This window comes from Dermochelys coriacea, chromosome 7 (assembly GCF_009764565.3).
Source record: "Dermochelys coriacea isolate rDerCor1 chromosome 7, rDerCor1.pri.v4, whole genome shotgun sequence".
Classification (NCBI taxonomy): domain Eukaryota; kingdom Metazoa; phylum Chordata; order Testudines; family Dermochelyidae; genus Dermochelys; species Dermochelys coriacea.
The window spans coordinates 54,192,829-54,207,702 of NC_050074.1; the positions used below are offsets into that span (position 1 = coordinate 54,192,829).

Genomic DNA, 14,874 nt, shown 5'->3' on the forward strand with positions numbered 1-14,874 from the left:
TCAGTGGATGCCCCAATCACGTTGCCACTCCTTCCCAATCTGATCACTCAGGACCACGATCATCTTCATCACCCTGACGGGCAGTCCCTCCACCTCACAGCTTAGAAGCTTCATGGTTGAACCATGGTTGGAATGAGTAAGGGAGATCCTACTCGGCAGCAGGAAGCCCTCCACTAGAGCCACATATTTGGCAAAGTGGAAAAAATTTACTTGTTGGTGTGACCAACGTCATGCACCCCCTCTTCAGGCACCTGTACCTCTCATCTTAGAGTACCTTCTGCATCTGAAACAGCAAGGCCTGGCAGTGTCCTTCGTATCTCGGTTTTCCACCAGGGAGCATCTAGGCACTCTGTCTTTGCCAACACCATGGTTGGCCGGCTCTTCAAGGGTTTGGAACATCTACATCCTCAGATCAGACAGCCTGTCCCCACGTGGGACCATAACCTGGTCCTCTCCAGGCTAATGGGGCCCCCATTTGAACTGCGGGCGACTTGCTCCCTTCTCTATCTGTTGTGGAAGGTAGCCTTCCTGGTCGCCATTACATCAGCAAGGAGGGTGTCTGAGTTAAAGGCCCTGACCTGAGACCCACCTTATACGGTTTTCCACAGGGATAAGATGCAACTCAGACCTCACCTGGCCTTTCTTCCTAAGGTTGTGTCACACTTCCACCTCGTCAGGACATTTTCCTACCTGTTTTTTATCCTAAGCCTCATGCCGATAGCCGTGAGTAGAGGCTGCACTCCCTGGATGTTCAGTGACCACTAGCCTTTTACATCGAGTGCACTAAGCCATCCAGAAAGTCGAACCACTTGTTCATAGCGGTGGCAGACCAGATGAAAGGACTCCCAGTCTCATCTCAAAGAATATCTTCCTGGATCATGTCATGCATCTGCACATGCTACGAGCTGGCCAAAATACCAGCCCTGGCAGTTATGACACACTCCATGAGAGGTCAGGCCTCGTCAGTGGCGTTCCTGGCCTAGGTCCTGATACAAGAAATCTGCAGGGCAGCAACTTGGTCCTCGATACATGCGTTCATCTCTCATTACACTATTGTCCAGCACGCCAGAGATAATACAGCTTTTGGCAGAGCAGTGCCCAAATCAGCGATTCAATAACTCTGGCCCCACGCGTAGGTAAGGCTTGGGAATCACCTAATTGAAATCGATATGAGCAACCACTCGAAGAAAAAACGGTTACTCACCTTCTTGTAACTGTTGTTCTTCGAAACGTGTTGCTCATGTCCATTCCAAACGCACCTGCCTTCCCCTCTGTCGGGGTAACCAGCAAGAAAGAACTGAGGAGGCGCCGGGTCAGTAGGGTCATATAGTGAGCGTCATGAAGGCACCACTCCAGGGGGCTCCACAGCCAACCTGAAGGATTCGATTTTTATTTGTAAATGTCAGTAAACATCAATTTACCCACACAAATTAAAGAAAAGGTATTGCTATTGGTAATAACTGACATTTACACATAGATAAAGTAAGAAAAATGCTCCTGGATAACTTATTAGAGTTTGATTTAAGAATATTTACCTTGTATATTTTTGATATGTGATGCTGACAATTTGTGTTTTAATGGTTATAAAACTAACTTTTGGAATCTCAATGTTCATTGTCATTAAATAATTCTTGTCTGACCTCACTCTATTGCCTGACACACACACATCCATAACTTCTTGTAACTGTGAAAATTTAATTTGATAAAACTGAAAAAATGCTTTAAAATAAATATTGATATTATCCATAGAAATTATACATTTAAAAAATTTAAATTGTGCTAAACCTACTAAAAATCCATTGATCTCTGCTGTGTCTAGGGGCTTCTTGGGATGATTTTACTTTTCTGAATGTGGCATTAAGTTCACTTAATGTGATTCCTGCAGGAGCAGAAGAAATTGGGCACCAATATTTCTAACAGGACCTTTTTTCTCTTCCCCTTTGAACGAAACCACACACTCATTCAGCGGAGGTGATAGGTCCATGACTGAAATAGAACAGTGGTAGTGGACATTCATACATCCACACTTGCTATCCCCATTTCTTCCATTCCATGTGAAAGTATTCGTTATCTTTAACGTTGCTCTGTTTCAGTTCTGGATTTAACCTTTTCTCTTCACAATTGTCAATTTTAACATATTCATTATGAGTGCTTCCTTTTGAAAATTTAGCTTTGCATGCTGTGAACCTTAAACCCTGTGTGTGTGGTATTTATCTACACATCCGCTAAATACATTTTAAGAGCCATTCCATAGATTGATAAAGGAAGCCAGTGTAGTCTACAAGTTATAGCAGGGAACTGGCAGTGAGGAGATCAGGGTTCTGTTCCTAATTCTGCCACTAAATTGTTGATTCACCTTGCACAAGTTACTTAACCGCTCTGTTTCTCAGTTTCTCAATCCTAGTAGATTAGAGTAATAATACCTATCTCTCTGTTTGACCCTCACGTGAAAGGCACTGTGTAAAGGCAGAGTATTGTAGCAACACAATATAAAAGGAGTACTTGTGGCACCTTAGAGACTAACAAATTTATTTGAGCATAAGCTTTTGTGAGCTACAGCTCACTTCATCAGATGCATTTTTCCACCAAATGCATCCGATGAAGTGAGCTGTAGCTCACGAAAGCTTATGCTCAAATAAATTTGTTAGTCTCTAAGGTGCCACAAGTACTCCTTTTCTTTTTGCGAATACAGACTAACACGGCTGCTACTCTGAAACCTGTCACAACACAATATAGTCAGACTTCAGACCTACAAACATCTGTTGGTGGGAAGTTGCATAGGTTTGGTTGCTACATACATTTATTGTCCTCTTGTCTTTCTTTTTAACATACTTAAGAAGATATTCATTCATATTTTGGTACCTTCTTTGCAGCACATGAACAAATAAATAGACCTTGAACCAAAACATAAACACTAGCTTAAGTCACTTCTTTAGTTACTCAGCCTGTCTCATGTGAGGTTCCTTTCTTCTAGCTAGCTTTTTGATTCTCTGTACACTTTTCATATAAACGAAGCTGGATGGGTGGTCTGGATGGAAAATGTTGGTCTTGTTTTTATAACAAAGGTGAAAAATAAAAACCAGATAGCAAGAGAATATACTTTAGATATTTTATCTTGTAATTTTAGTAGCTTTTTCAGAATTCATGCAATTATGTCCCAAGTCAGGGAAGGCAGGTAAATACATTTCCAATACTTTGTTATTGCACTTTTAGCTATTTTTTAACTTATCAGGAGCAAATATGCAGCAGTCCATGATTGAGTCATCAAAATGATAATAGGAGGAAACACCAACCATAAGCATGTATGTGGCATGGCATAGGTAGAGATCTATCTTAGTGATTTTTTAGACCTCTGTTCTTTTAAAATAGGTCTTTGGGCATGATAACTGTTGAAGATAGTGCGTTTCTGATTGCCATATCCCTCAGCACCAGGGTAGCTATTGTTGCTAGCATATAACTGCATATGGGCCATATACTATTAGCGTTGAAAGAAAAGGAGTACTTGTGGCACCTTAGAGACTAACAAATTTATTAGAGCATAAGCTTTCGTGAGCTACAGCTCACTTCATCGGATGCATTTGGTGGAAAAAACAGAGGAGAGATTTATATACACACACACAGAGAACATGAAACAATGGGTTTATCATACACACTGTAAGGAGAGTGATCACTTAAGATAAGCCATCACCAACAGCAGGGGGGGGAAAGGAGGAAAACCTTCCATGGTGACAAGCAGGTAGGCTAATTCCAGCAGTTAACAAGAATATCAGAGGAACAGTGGGGGGTAGGGTGGGGGGAGAAATAACATGGGGAAATAGTTTTACTTTGTGTAATGACTCATCCATTCCCAGTCTCTATTCAAGCCTAAGTTAATTGTATCCAGTTTGCAAATTAATTCCAATTCAGCAGTCTCTCGTTGGAGTCTGTTTTTGAAGCTTTTTTGTTGAAGTATAGCCACTCTTAGGTCTGTGATCGAGTGACCAGAGAGATTGAAGTGTTCTCCAACTGGTTTTTGAATGTTATAATTCTTGACGTCTGATTTGTGTCCATTCATTCTTTTACGTAGAGACTGTCCAGTTTGGCCAATGTACATGGCAGAGGGGCATTGCTGGCACATGATGGCATATATCACATTGGTAGATGCGCAGGTGAACGAGCCTCTGATAGTGTGGCTGATGTGATTAGGCCCTATGATGGTATCCCCTGAATAGATATGTGGACAGAGTTGGCAACGGGCTTTGTTGCAAGGATAGGTTCCTGGGTTAGTGGTTCTGTTCTGTGGTGTGTGGTTGCTGGTGAGTATTTGCTTCAGATTGGGGGGCTGTCTGTAAGCAAGGACTGGTCTATCTCCCAAGATCTGAGAGAGCGATGGCTCGTCCTTCAGGATAGGTTGTAGATCCTTGATGATGCGTTGGAGAGGTTTTAGTTGGGGGCACACTATCAGAGGCTCGTTCACCTGCGCATCTACCAATGTGATATATGCCATCATGTGCCAGCAATGCCCCTCTGCCATGTACATTGGCCAAACTGGACAGTCTCTACGTAAAAGAATGAATGGACACAAATCAGACGTCAAGAATTATAACTTTCAAAAACCAGTTGGAGAACACTTCAATCTCTCTGGTCACTCGATCACAGACCTAAGAGTGGATATACTTCAACAAAAAAGCTTCAAAAACAGACTCCAACGAGAGACTGATGAATTGGAATTAATTTGCAAACTGGATACAATTAACTTAGGCTTGAATAGAGACTGGGAATGGATGAGTCATTACACAAAGTAAAACTATTTCCCCATGTTATTTCTCCCCCCACCCCACCCCCCACTGTTCCTCTGATATTCTTGTTAACTGCTGGAATTAGCCTACCTGCTTGTCACCATGGAAGGTTTTCCTCCTTCCCCCCCCCTGCTGTTGGTGATGGCTTATCTTAAGTGATCACTCTCCTTACAGTGTGTATGATAAACCCATTGTTTCATGTTCTCTGTGTGTGTGTATATAAATCTCTCCTCTGTTTTTTCCACCAAATGCATCCGATGAAGTGAGCTGTAGCTCACGAAAGCTTATGCTCTAATAAATTGTTAGTCTCTAAGGTGCCACAAGTACTCCTTTTCTTTTTGCGAATACAGACTAACACGGCTGCTACTCTGAAACCTGTTATTAGCGTTGAGTAACTTAGCTTGTATTTCTTTAAGAGAACTAATAATAGAGTGTTTCCTTATGTGTATGCAGATTTATCATAAACATTTTCCCTAACTCTTGTTCGAAGTTCTCTAAATGCAATTGTTTTGCTTTAAAAGCAGCTTTAATGAACCTCTTTCAATAGATTCCCCCCCCCCGTATTTTGCATTCATTTTCAGTGCTGTAAGAATCATTCTCTTTTATATTGTAGTCACATAGTGAACTTGCAAAAATTGAGTGAAAGGAACTATATTTTCTGTTGATTCACATGACGTGACTTCTCTACTCCCTTACACGGTGGCATTCTCCAAAGTCTTGTTTTTAGCTCTCTAAGTCCCTTGTACACTTATCTACTTCCAAGTTACCCATAGCAGTAAAAGGAGAGATTGGATTAGCGGTAACTGCCATGGTGTCTCTGGTCTAATATGAGTGTGGATTATCAACAGTGTGTTTGAGGTGTACCTGTCATGTGTAATAAGCAGTGTCTAAACTCTTCCCTTCAGTGCCTAGCCTGAGTAATATGGCTGGCTGCAAGGGAAATGCTGCAGATGGGAGGAGGCGAAAGAATTCTCCCTCCTAGGCTGAAGAGCTGTTGTCATTTCTGCTCCAGGCTAATAACTGTCAAGCCCCTGAGCTCCCCCATAGTGCAGGACTAGAAGACCTTGAGTAGCAGTGATTCTCCCATCAGAGCCCTGTTTCCAACCCCCTGTCTGCCAATATGCTGCGGAGCCGTGTGGGGCATGTGCATCCTCTGTATGACATCCCCAAATCATTCTGCCCCTTGTGCACACACCGGCATCAGTTGCGATGTGAGAAAAGCCTTCACAGCAGCATAGGCAGCTGCAGGGTTTGTCTATTATAAACATAATCTGATTTATAGACATTGTGCCGGTTATAATTTATAACTAGGGTTTTCTGTATATCTGAATGCTAGAATGACTCTAATTCATTGGCTTTATATTCACTGCCTGGGAGGTGTTATACTTATTGCTTGTGACCTTGAATAATAATCTCAGGTTCCACCTCTTAGGGATAACTTTCTTATTCCCCCTCACACACACTTTGTATCTGCTTAAGGCTTGTTCTGTGGGGATGGGTGATTTTAAGGACTTGGCTTTTTTCCCGAGGGCAAAATAAAATGTTGTATTATATACATTATATTGAATCTCATTTGAATGAATTGGCATCCAAAACTTTCAAAGGTCACTGGGAACCTTAGCCAAAGGGAACTTAAAAAAAAATCCCAATGGTCCCCTTCACTACTGCAAGTGGGCAAAGCACCCCCAGATGAGATCATGGCAGCAAGAGGGTACTTCTCCCCTTGCATCATTACTCTGCAGTGTTCCCAACCCTGGTGATCTACAGTATTTGGGATCTGTGGGGGTTCAAGGTAGGAGTCAGAGGAATTGTGGTCTGACTCTGCAGTATTCTCTTTTGCAGTGGCAGCAGCTATGGTGGCTGACAGGTAATATTTTCAAAAGTGCCCACATCTCATTTTCAAAAATGACTTGAGAGTCTCAGTTTCATTGAAAGTCAATTGAACCTAGGCTTCTTTCTGAGTGACTTAGGTGCCTTTGAAAATGGGACTTAGGTTCCCAAAGTCACCTAAGCTTTTTGAAATTTTTACCCAATGTCTCTGCACAGGTCAATGCTACTTGAAGCCTCTTTATCTTGAGCTCTGTGGAGAAGGCAGTGTCCATCCAAGGGTTAAAGAAATTGCAAGACAATTGATGGTGTAAGGAAGACTAAAATAATTCTTGTCTCATGGAAGAAACAGTGATAGCAGGGGGAAGTCGGGTATTTTATCTGTTTAGCTGGTGATCAGTTTTGCCATCCTTCACAGAGGCCACTATTTCTAGGAAGGACATAACCACGCTGAAAAATATGATTGGCTGACACAGTGACATCTGTTTTCAGGACTGATCAAATGGGGGTGGCTTTCCTCCTTTGCAAAAAGAAAAGGAGTACCGGTGGCACCTTAGAGACTAACAAATTTATTAGAGCAACGAGAGACTGCTGAATTGGAATTAATTTGCAAACTGGATACAATTAATTTAGGCTTGAATAGAGACTGGGAATGGATGAGTCATTACACAAAGTAAAACTATTTCCCCATGGTATTTCTCCCTCCCACCCCACCCCCCACTGTTCCTCTGATATTCTTGTTAACTGCTGGAATTAGCCTACCTTGCTTGTCACCATGAAAGGTTTTCCTCCTTTCCCCCCCCTGCTGCTGGTGATGGCTTATCTTAAGTGATCACTCCCCTTACAGTGTGTATGATAAACCCATTGTTTCATGTTCTCTGTGTGTGTGTATATAAATCTCTCCTCTGTTTTTTCCACCAAATGCATCCGATGAAGTGAGCTGTAGCTCACGAAAGCTTATGCTCTAATAAATTTGTTAGTCTCTAAGGTGCCACCGGTACTCCTTTTCTTTTTAAGAATATCAGAGGAACAGTGGGGGGTAGGGTGGGGGGGAGAAATACCATGGGGAAATAGTTTTACTTTGTGTAATGACTCATCCATTCCCAGTCTCTATTCAAGCCTAAGTTAATTGTGTCCAGTTTGCAAATTAATTCCAATTCAGCAGTCTCTCGTTGGAGTCTGTTTTTGAAGCTTTTTTGTTGAAGTATAGCCACTCTTAGGTCTGTGATCGAGTGACCAGAGAGATTGAAGTGTTCTCCAACTGGTTTTTGAATGTTATAATTCTTGACGTCTGATTTGTGTCCATTCATTCTTTTACGTAGAGACTGTCCAGTTTGGCCAATGTACATGGCAGAGGGGCATTGCTGGCACATGATGGCATATATCACATTGGTAGATGCGCAGGTGAACGAGCCTCTGATAGTGTGGCTGATGTGATTAGGCCCTATGATGGTATCCCCTGAATAGATATGTGGACAGAGTTGGCAACGGGCTTTGTTGCAAGGATAGGTTCCTGGGTTAGTGGTTCTGTTGTGTGGTGTGTGGTTGCTGGTGAGTATTTGCTTCAGGTTGGGGGGCTGTCTGTAAGCAAGGACTGGCCTGTCTCCCAAGATCTGTGTGTTCCTCCTTTGAAGTACTAAGTAGTGGATTAGTCATTCTCAAACTGATTGATGGGCCACCAATGGTCTGTGGAGTCCTTCATGAGGGTAAATAGAATGAAACATTCTGAGCAGCACCAAATAGGACATCAGGGGTGTGTGAGGTATTTCTCTGTGATGATCTAGCTCACACAAAGTGGTCTACCAAGTGAAACAGGAGGAGAATCACTGTCCAGATGCCCCTCCTCCCTCCCTGACAGAGAGCAGTCTTAACTGGATTGGGAAACATTAGTTACTGGGTGAACGAACAGTTGCCAAGGCGTTAGGACCTGAGTAGATCGAATTGGAATCCATTCCAAAAGGATTTCACTGATTGAACCAGCTGTCTCCTATTAGACAAAAAGACACCTGCCCTTGCCACCTACTTACTAGTCCCAAGGCAGAGCCATTCCCCTAATGATTACCTGTCTTCTAATTCCTAAAGGCTGCTTTGACTGGGATGATTGATAGCTCCCTAGGCCCCCTTAGAAAATGTATTCATCAGAAGTGTACAAGGAGGCAGCTCCTCTCCTTTTGCTCGGAGACCTCTACTGACCGGATGAAATTAATCAGACACAAAACCCTTTTAATTATATGACCAGCTGAGCCAAGGCACGTGTCATGCCTTAACAAACTGCACTTCTCCTTCTATGACTCAGAAGATGTCTTAGAGCTGGCACTTGAAGCACTGCAGGCTTCAGGGAAGGGGGTGAGACGAGCAGGGCTGCGGAATTCTTTTCCAAAGCCATGATGTGACTGGTATACTAATTTGTATGGTTACTCAGATTTCTGTCCGCAAACTTTTCTCTACAACAGTATAAAAGCCTGTACTGGAGAGTGGGTAGGCTTGAGGTGGCTCAGGGCAGCTTGAGACTAATCTGGATTTCTCAGAATAGATCAAAGCAAATCATGATAACTTTGGAGAGTTCAGATAAAAATGACAGTGCATCAAGGATAGCGTAGAATAGTTTAGAGTAGATCAGCCTGGATAGAAATAGTTCTGAGCAGTTTAGGATCAGGATCAATTGGGATAGCCTAGAGCAGCTCACTCAGGGTAGTACAGGGAGAATTACAGAAGCCTGGGATCTAATTGGGATTGCTAGAAAAAGATTGGGATAGGTAGTGGCAGCTCAGATTAGATTTCTATTCTATCACGGTAGGTATCCAAGTGTCAATATGGGTCAAATGGAATAGCTTGGGCAGATGGGAGTAGTTCTGGGCTTGGCAGAATTGATTCTCTAAGCATCTTGGATTAGATCAACACAAACTGAGTTTATTGGGGAAAGTTAGGGCAGCTGTAGACAAACGGGGATAGCTTGGGAATATCTCATGATGGATCAGGAAAGGTCAGAGTAGAACAGTTAGAAACAAGTTGGATTCCTTGAGATGGATCAGGGCAGTTCAAAATGGATTTTGAAGTCTTAGAATAGAATGGGTGGTCTTGAAGCAGGCTGGCCCAGGGCAGCTCAAGAGGTCTTGTGGTCTTCATGAATTTATTTGTTTGCGCCACATTCAAAATGCTGGCCTCAAAATGTTGAGCAAATGAGGCAGCCCTTATTCCTTTTGGATTTTTAACTTCCTCGTGGATGGATGCTCAAGACAGACAGAAGAAACGTTAGTGTAATTTCTCTGTTAAATAGGTAGATGACAACTTGGTCTCATCTGAAGGGTGGATTTATTATAGCATGGTGCTAACATCACTGTAGTTGTGATGGAGGTGGTTCTTGCAATCTAAGCCTGTTTCAGGCACATATAATTTCCTGAAAACAAAATTATCTTTTGAGCTGAAATTTCTCATGCCTCTTTTTAAGACCAATCGTTTTGCCCAGTTAGTCCATCATATCCTTGACTGTTTGAGACTCAGGCCAGGATCCAGCTCCTAACCATGTTTATTCAAATTTGTGGTCATTAGATTGCAAATAAAATTTGAATTTTGCATGCTCTTGGGTTGTGCAGCCAGGATTTACAGTGGTACTTGCAGCTGTGGTTCTTCAGAAAGGCTGCCAAATAGACCTGACCCCTTCTGAGTCCATCTGAAAAGTAGGAATTTCTCCTACCCCTTCCATTTGTGATTCTGTTATTACTGGAGTGGGGTATAGCCTGGAGCTCACCCTGAATGTTCTGACCCCTGAATGTTCCCCTCTGTTGTTCCACTGCATGCCTCAAAACTGAGTTCCTTTTCTTACTGCAAGTATGTCTCCATGTGCATGCAGACACTGTCATGTATGTACTTCTATCTGCTCATGAATTCTTCAGGCCAATGCTCAGCTCATCCCAGGCTCCACGCCAAGAAGAGAGTATAATGCAGACAAATTCCTAACTGTGTTGACTAGCCTTAGCAAGGGAACCAAGATCTTAAAGATAACTCAGTCTCTGAGCATTTAGGACTTTATAGATCATAACCAATAGCTTGAATTTTATCCAAAGCAGTTTGCCTCTCTTCACTGGCAAATAAAACCTCCCCCAGTATATTCAGGGCAAGCTCTAGTGAAGGGTTCAGAAAACCACAAACATGTTCCCCTCCCTATGGAATAAACTGATTCCTTCTCCATCCTCCAAAGTATAATACAGGGAAATTCCGATGTTGCCCCAAGAAAGCTTTTGGGTGAGGGGAGATGATTAATGCTGACAATGAACTGTGTTACAGAGATGCATCTGAGAGTTGTATGTCCCCATCTCCTCTGCCTGCTCTACCATTTTCCACCTCTACCTCGTCCCTCCTCTAGTGCAGAACCCAGTATATCTGTCTGGGGCCTCAATAACCTATCACAAAGGCACTACATACCTCCTGCAGGAACTGCATTTTTAGGAGAGAACCTGCTGACCCACTGCAGGTGCTCCAAAACCAGGCAAATGGGTCAGGGGTTCCAGTGATCTAAAATACTCACCAGGAGCCCGAGTTACTCAAAATAGATGGATTGATTCTCTGCTGAGTATGGGGTGTACTGGCCTGAGTGTGAGAAGGACACCAGCTGCTGTGCTAACTGTGAGCAGCAAGCTGCAGGAATGGATTTTATTGGAAAGGTAAAAAGAAAAGGAGTACTTGTGGCACCTTAGAGACTAACAAATTTACTATGCTCTAATAAATTTGTTAGTCTCTAAGGTGCCACAAGTACTCCTTTTCTTTTTGCGAATACAGATTAACACGGCTGCTACTCTGAAACCTGTGATATTGGAAAGGTCTGAGTAACAGAGAGGATCAGGTAGGAGGGGGAGTGAGCACTGACCTCCAGCAGCAGCATGAAACGTGTTCACAGCGCTATAGGCTGAATCATGGGAATGCATCTTTAAGGCCTTGTTTGCACTGGACAACTGAATCATTTGAAAGAGCACTGTTTTGCACCAGTTGAACCACAAATGCTTCCATTTAGCCAGACTTTGGGTCTGCTGTAGGAAGTGAGATGGGATGTGAATTTCTAAAGCTACTAACATGCCACACAGTTATTTATCTTGTATGTACTTACAGTTGGGGAGGAGGGATGGGAGAGAGACAGAAAGACAGACATGCCCTGGAATGAATCAATTTTTGGTGCAACTTCAGTGGTTAGCTAGAGGATCAATTCAGTTTACTGACAGTTGCAGCCATGTTCTTCACAACTGCATGTGTAATATCATAGCCTCAAGGGCTGGCTCACACACTCCAACCTCCTCTATTCATGCACTACAAGTTCCCATAGCCCTCATGGAAGCAGTATTTATTTGCAAAAAGAAAAGGAGTACTTGTGGCACCTTAGAGACTAACAAATTTATTAGAGCATAAGCTTTCGTGAGCTACAGCTCACTTCATCGGATGCATTTGGTGGAAAAAACAGAGGAGAGATTTATATACACACACACAGAGAACATGAAACAATGGGTTTATCATACACACTGTAAGGAGAGTGATCACTTAAGATAAGCCATCACCAACAGCAGGGGGGGGAAGGAGGAAAACCTTTCATGGTGACAAGCAGGTAGGCTAATTCCAGCAGTTAACAAGAATATCAGAAGAACAGTGGGGGGTGGGGTGGGAGGGAGAAATGCCATGGGGAAATAGTTTTACTTTGTGTAATGACTCATCCATTCCCAGTCTCTATTCAAGCCTAAGTTAATTGTATCCAGTTTGCAAATTAATTCCAATTCAGCAGTCTCTCGTTGGAGTCTGTTTTTGAAGCTTTTTTGTTGAAGTATAGCCACTCTTAGGTCTGTGATCGAGTGACCAGAGAGATTGAAGTGTTCTCCAACTGGTTTTTGAATGTTATAATTCTTGACGTCTGATTTGTGTCCATTCATTCTTTTATGTAGAGACTGTCCAGTTTGGCCAATGTACATGGCAGAGGGGCATTGCTGGCACATGATGGCATATATCACATTGGTAGATGCACAGGTGAACGAGCCTCTGATAGTGTGGCTGATGTGATTAGGCCCTATGATGGTATCCCCTGAATAGATATGTGGACAGAGTTGGCAACGGGCTTTGTTGCAAGGATAGGTTTTTGGTTTAGTGGTTCTGTTGTGTGGTGTGTGGTTGCTGGTGAGTATTTGCTTCAGATTGGGGGACTGTCTGTAAGCAAGGACTGGTCTGTCTCCCAAGATCTGAGAGAGCGATGGCTCGTCCTTCAGGATAGGTTGTAGATCCTTGATGATGCGTTGGAGAGGTTTTAGTTGGGGGCTGAAGGTGATGGCTAGTGGCGTTCTGTTGTTTTCTTTGTTGGGCCTGTCCTGTAGTAGGTGACTTCTGGGTACTCTTCTGGCTCTGTCAATCTGTTTCTTCACTTCAGCAGGTGGGTATTGTAGTTGTAGGAATGCATGATAGAGATCTTGTAGGTGTTTGTCACTGTCTGAGGGGTTGGAGCAAATGCGGTTATATCGTAGCGCTTGGCTGTAGACAATGGATCGAGTGGTATGATCTGGATGAAAGCTAGAGGCATGTAGGTAGGAATAGCGGTCAGTAGGTTTCCGATATAGGGTGGTGTTTATGTGACCATCGCTTATTAGCACCGTAGTGTCCAGGAAGTGGATCTCTTGTGTGGACTGGTCCAGGCTGAGGTTGATGGTGGGATGGAAATTGTTGAAATCATGGTGGAATTCCTCAAGAGCTTCTTTTCCATGGGTCCAGATGATGAAGATGTCATCAATGTAGCGCAAGTAGAGTAGGGGCATTAGGGGACGAGAGCTGAGGAAGCGTTGTTCTAAGTCAGCCATAAAAATGTTGGCATACTGTGGGGCCATGCGGGTACCCATCGCAGTGCCGCTGATTTGAAGGTATACATTGTCACCAAATGTGAAATAGTATTTATTTATTTATTTAGTATTTATTTGGTGAGACGTTAATGTGGCTCTGTAGCACAGCACTGCCACAGCCTGGACACACGGTGGGTTTGACATGACATTACTACAGCTGTACTGCTACATGGTGGGGTCTGAAGGGATGTGGCTGTGCAACAGGATTAGCAATAGAACATGATGGGGTTTTGCAATGCAGGAAAACTTGGTGTGGCATTGTTGCAGCCCTGAGGCATGATGCTGGTTGACACACTGTCTCTATGAAACAGCACAGGTGCGAGGTGAGGTTTTCTGTGACCTTGCTCTGTGGCAATCTTTGCACATAGTGGGCTTTGTGTTACCGTCTGACATGGGGGTGGAGAGGGGTGGGATCACAACAGGGCAGCAAGAGAGGGGCAGGCGGGTGAGGAGGGCAGAAGAGGAGGGTTGCAGGGTGGCTGCAGTGGGTTGGTGTGCAGGTAAGGAAAACGAAGGGGGCTATGGGGTGGCAGGGCTGTGGGGGATGGGGGACGCAGGTGAAGGGCATGGAAATGGGATGGGGGGGTACTCCATGAGGATGCAGGCAGAGGGCATAGAGGCAGGATGCACATGGTGGGACATGGCAGGGAGGTGGGCGGATGCAGGTGGCAGGGCACGGCAGGGCTGCAGGAGGCATAGAGGCGGGGGACATGTGGGGGGGAATGGCAGGGCTGCAGGGGACACGTGGGGGGCACGGCAGGCTGCCGGGGGTGCAGGCGGGGGGGCACAGAGACAGGATGCACATGGCAGGGCTGTGGGGGGTGTAGTTGGGGGGTATGGAGGCAGGATGCACGTGGGGGGCATGGCAGGGCTTCAGGGAGTGGGCACAGCAGTGGGAGGTGCAGGTGAGGGGCATGGAGGAGGGATGCACGTGGGGGCACGGCAGGGCTGCGGGGGGTGCAGGCGGGGGGAACGGAGGAGGGATGCACGTGGGGGGCACGGCATCGGGAAGTGCAGGCGGGGGTCACGGAGGAGGGATGCACGTGGGGAGGCACGCGGGGGGCACGGAGGAGGGATGCACATGGGGGGCATGGCAGGGATGTGGGGGGGTGCAGGTGGGGGGGCATGGAGGAGGGATGCACGTGGGGGGTTCAGCAGGGCTGCTGGGGGGTGCAGCCGGGGGGCACAGAGGAGGGATGCACATGGGGGGCCCAGCAGGGCTGATGGGGGGCACAGGCGGGGTGCACGGAGGAGGGATGCATGTGGGGGGCATGGTGAGGCCGCAGGTAGGGGACACAGAGGAGGGATGCACATGGGGGGCACAGCAGGGCTGCGGGAGGTGCAGGTGGGGGGCACGGAGGAGGGATGCACGTGGGGGGCCCGGCTGGGCTGCGGGGGGTGCAGGCGGG

The 14,874-nt window shown here is 45.0% G+C and overlaps 1 protein-coding gene across 1 annotated transcript in view; it reads right to left on the minus strand.

The window, feature by feature from the left end:
- LOC119858987 (basic proline-rich protein-like) overlaps nucleotides 1-14,874 on the minus strand; it is an 18,803-nt gene continuing 3,929 nt past the window's right edge. The window contains exon 2 of the mRNA XM_038410597.1: nucleotides 1-173. Within this exon, the coding sequence (XP_038266525.1) occupies nucleotides 1-173 (173 nt within the window). The remainder of the gene's footprint in view (nucleotides 174-14,874) is intronic.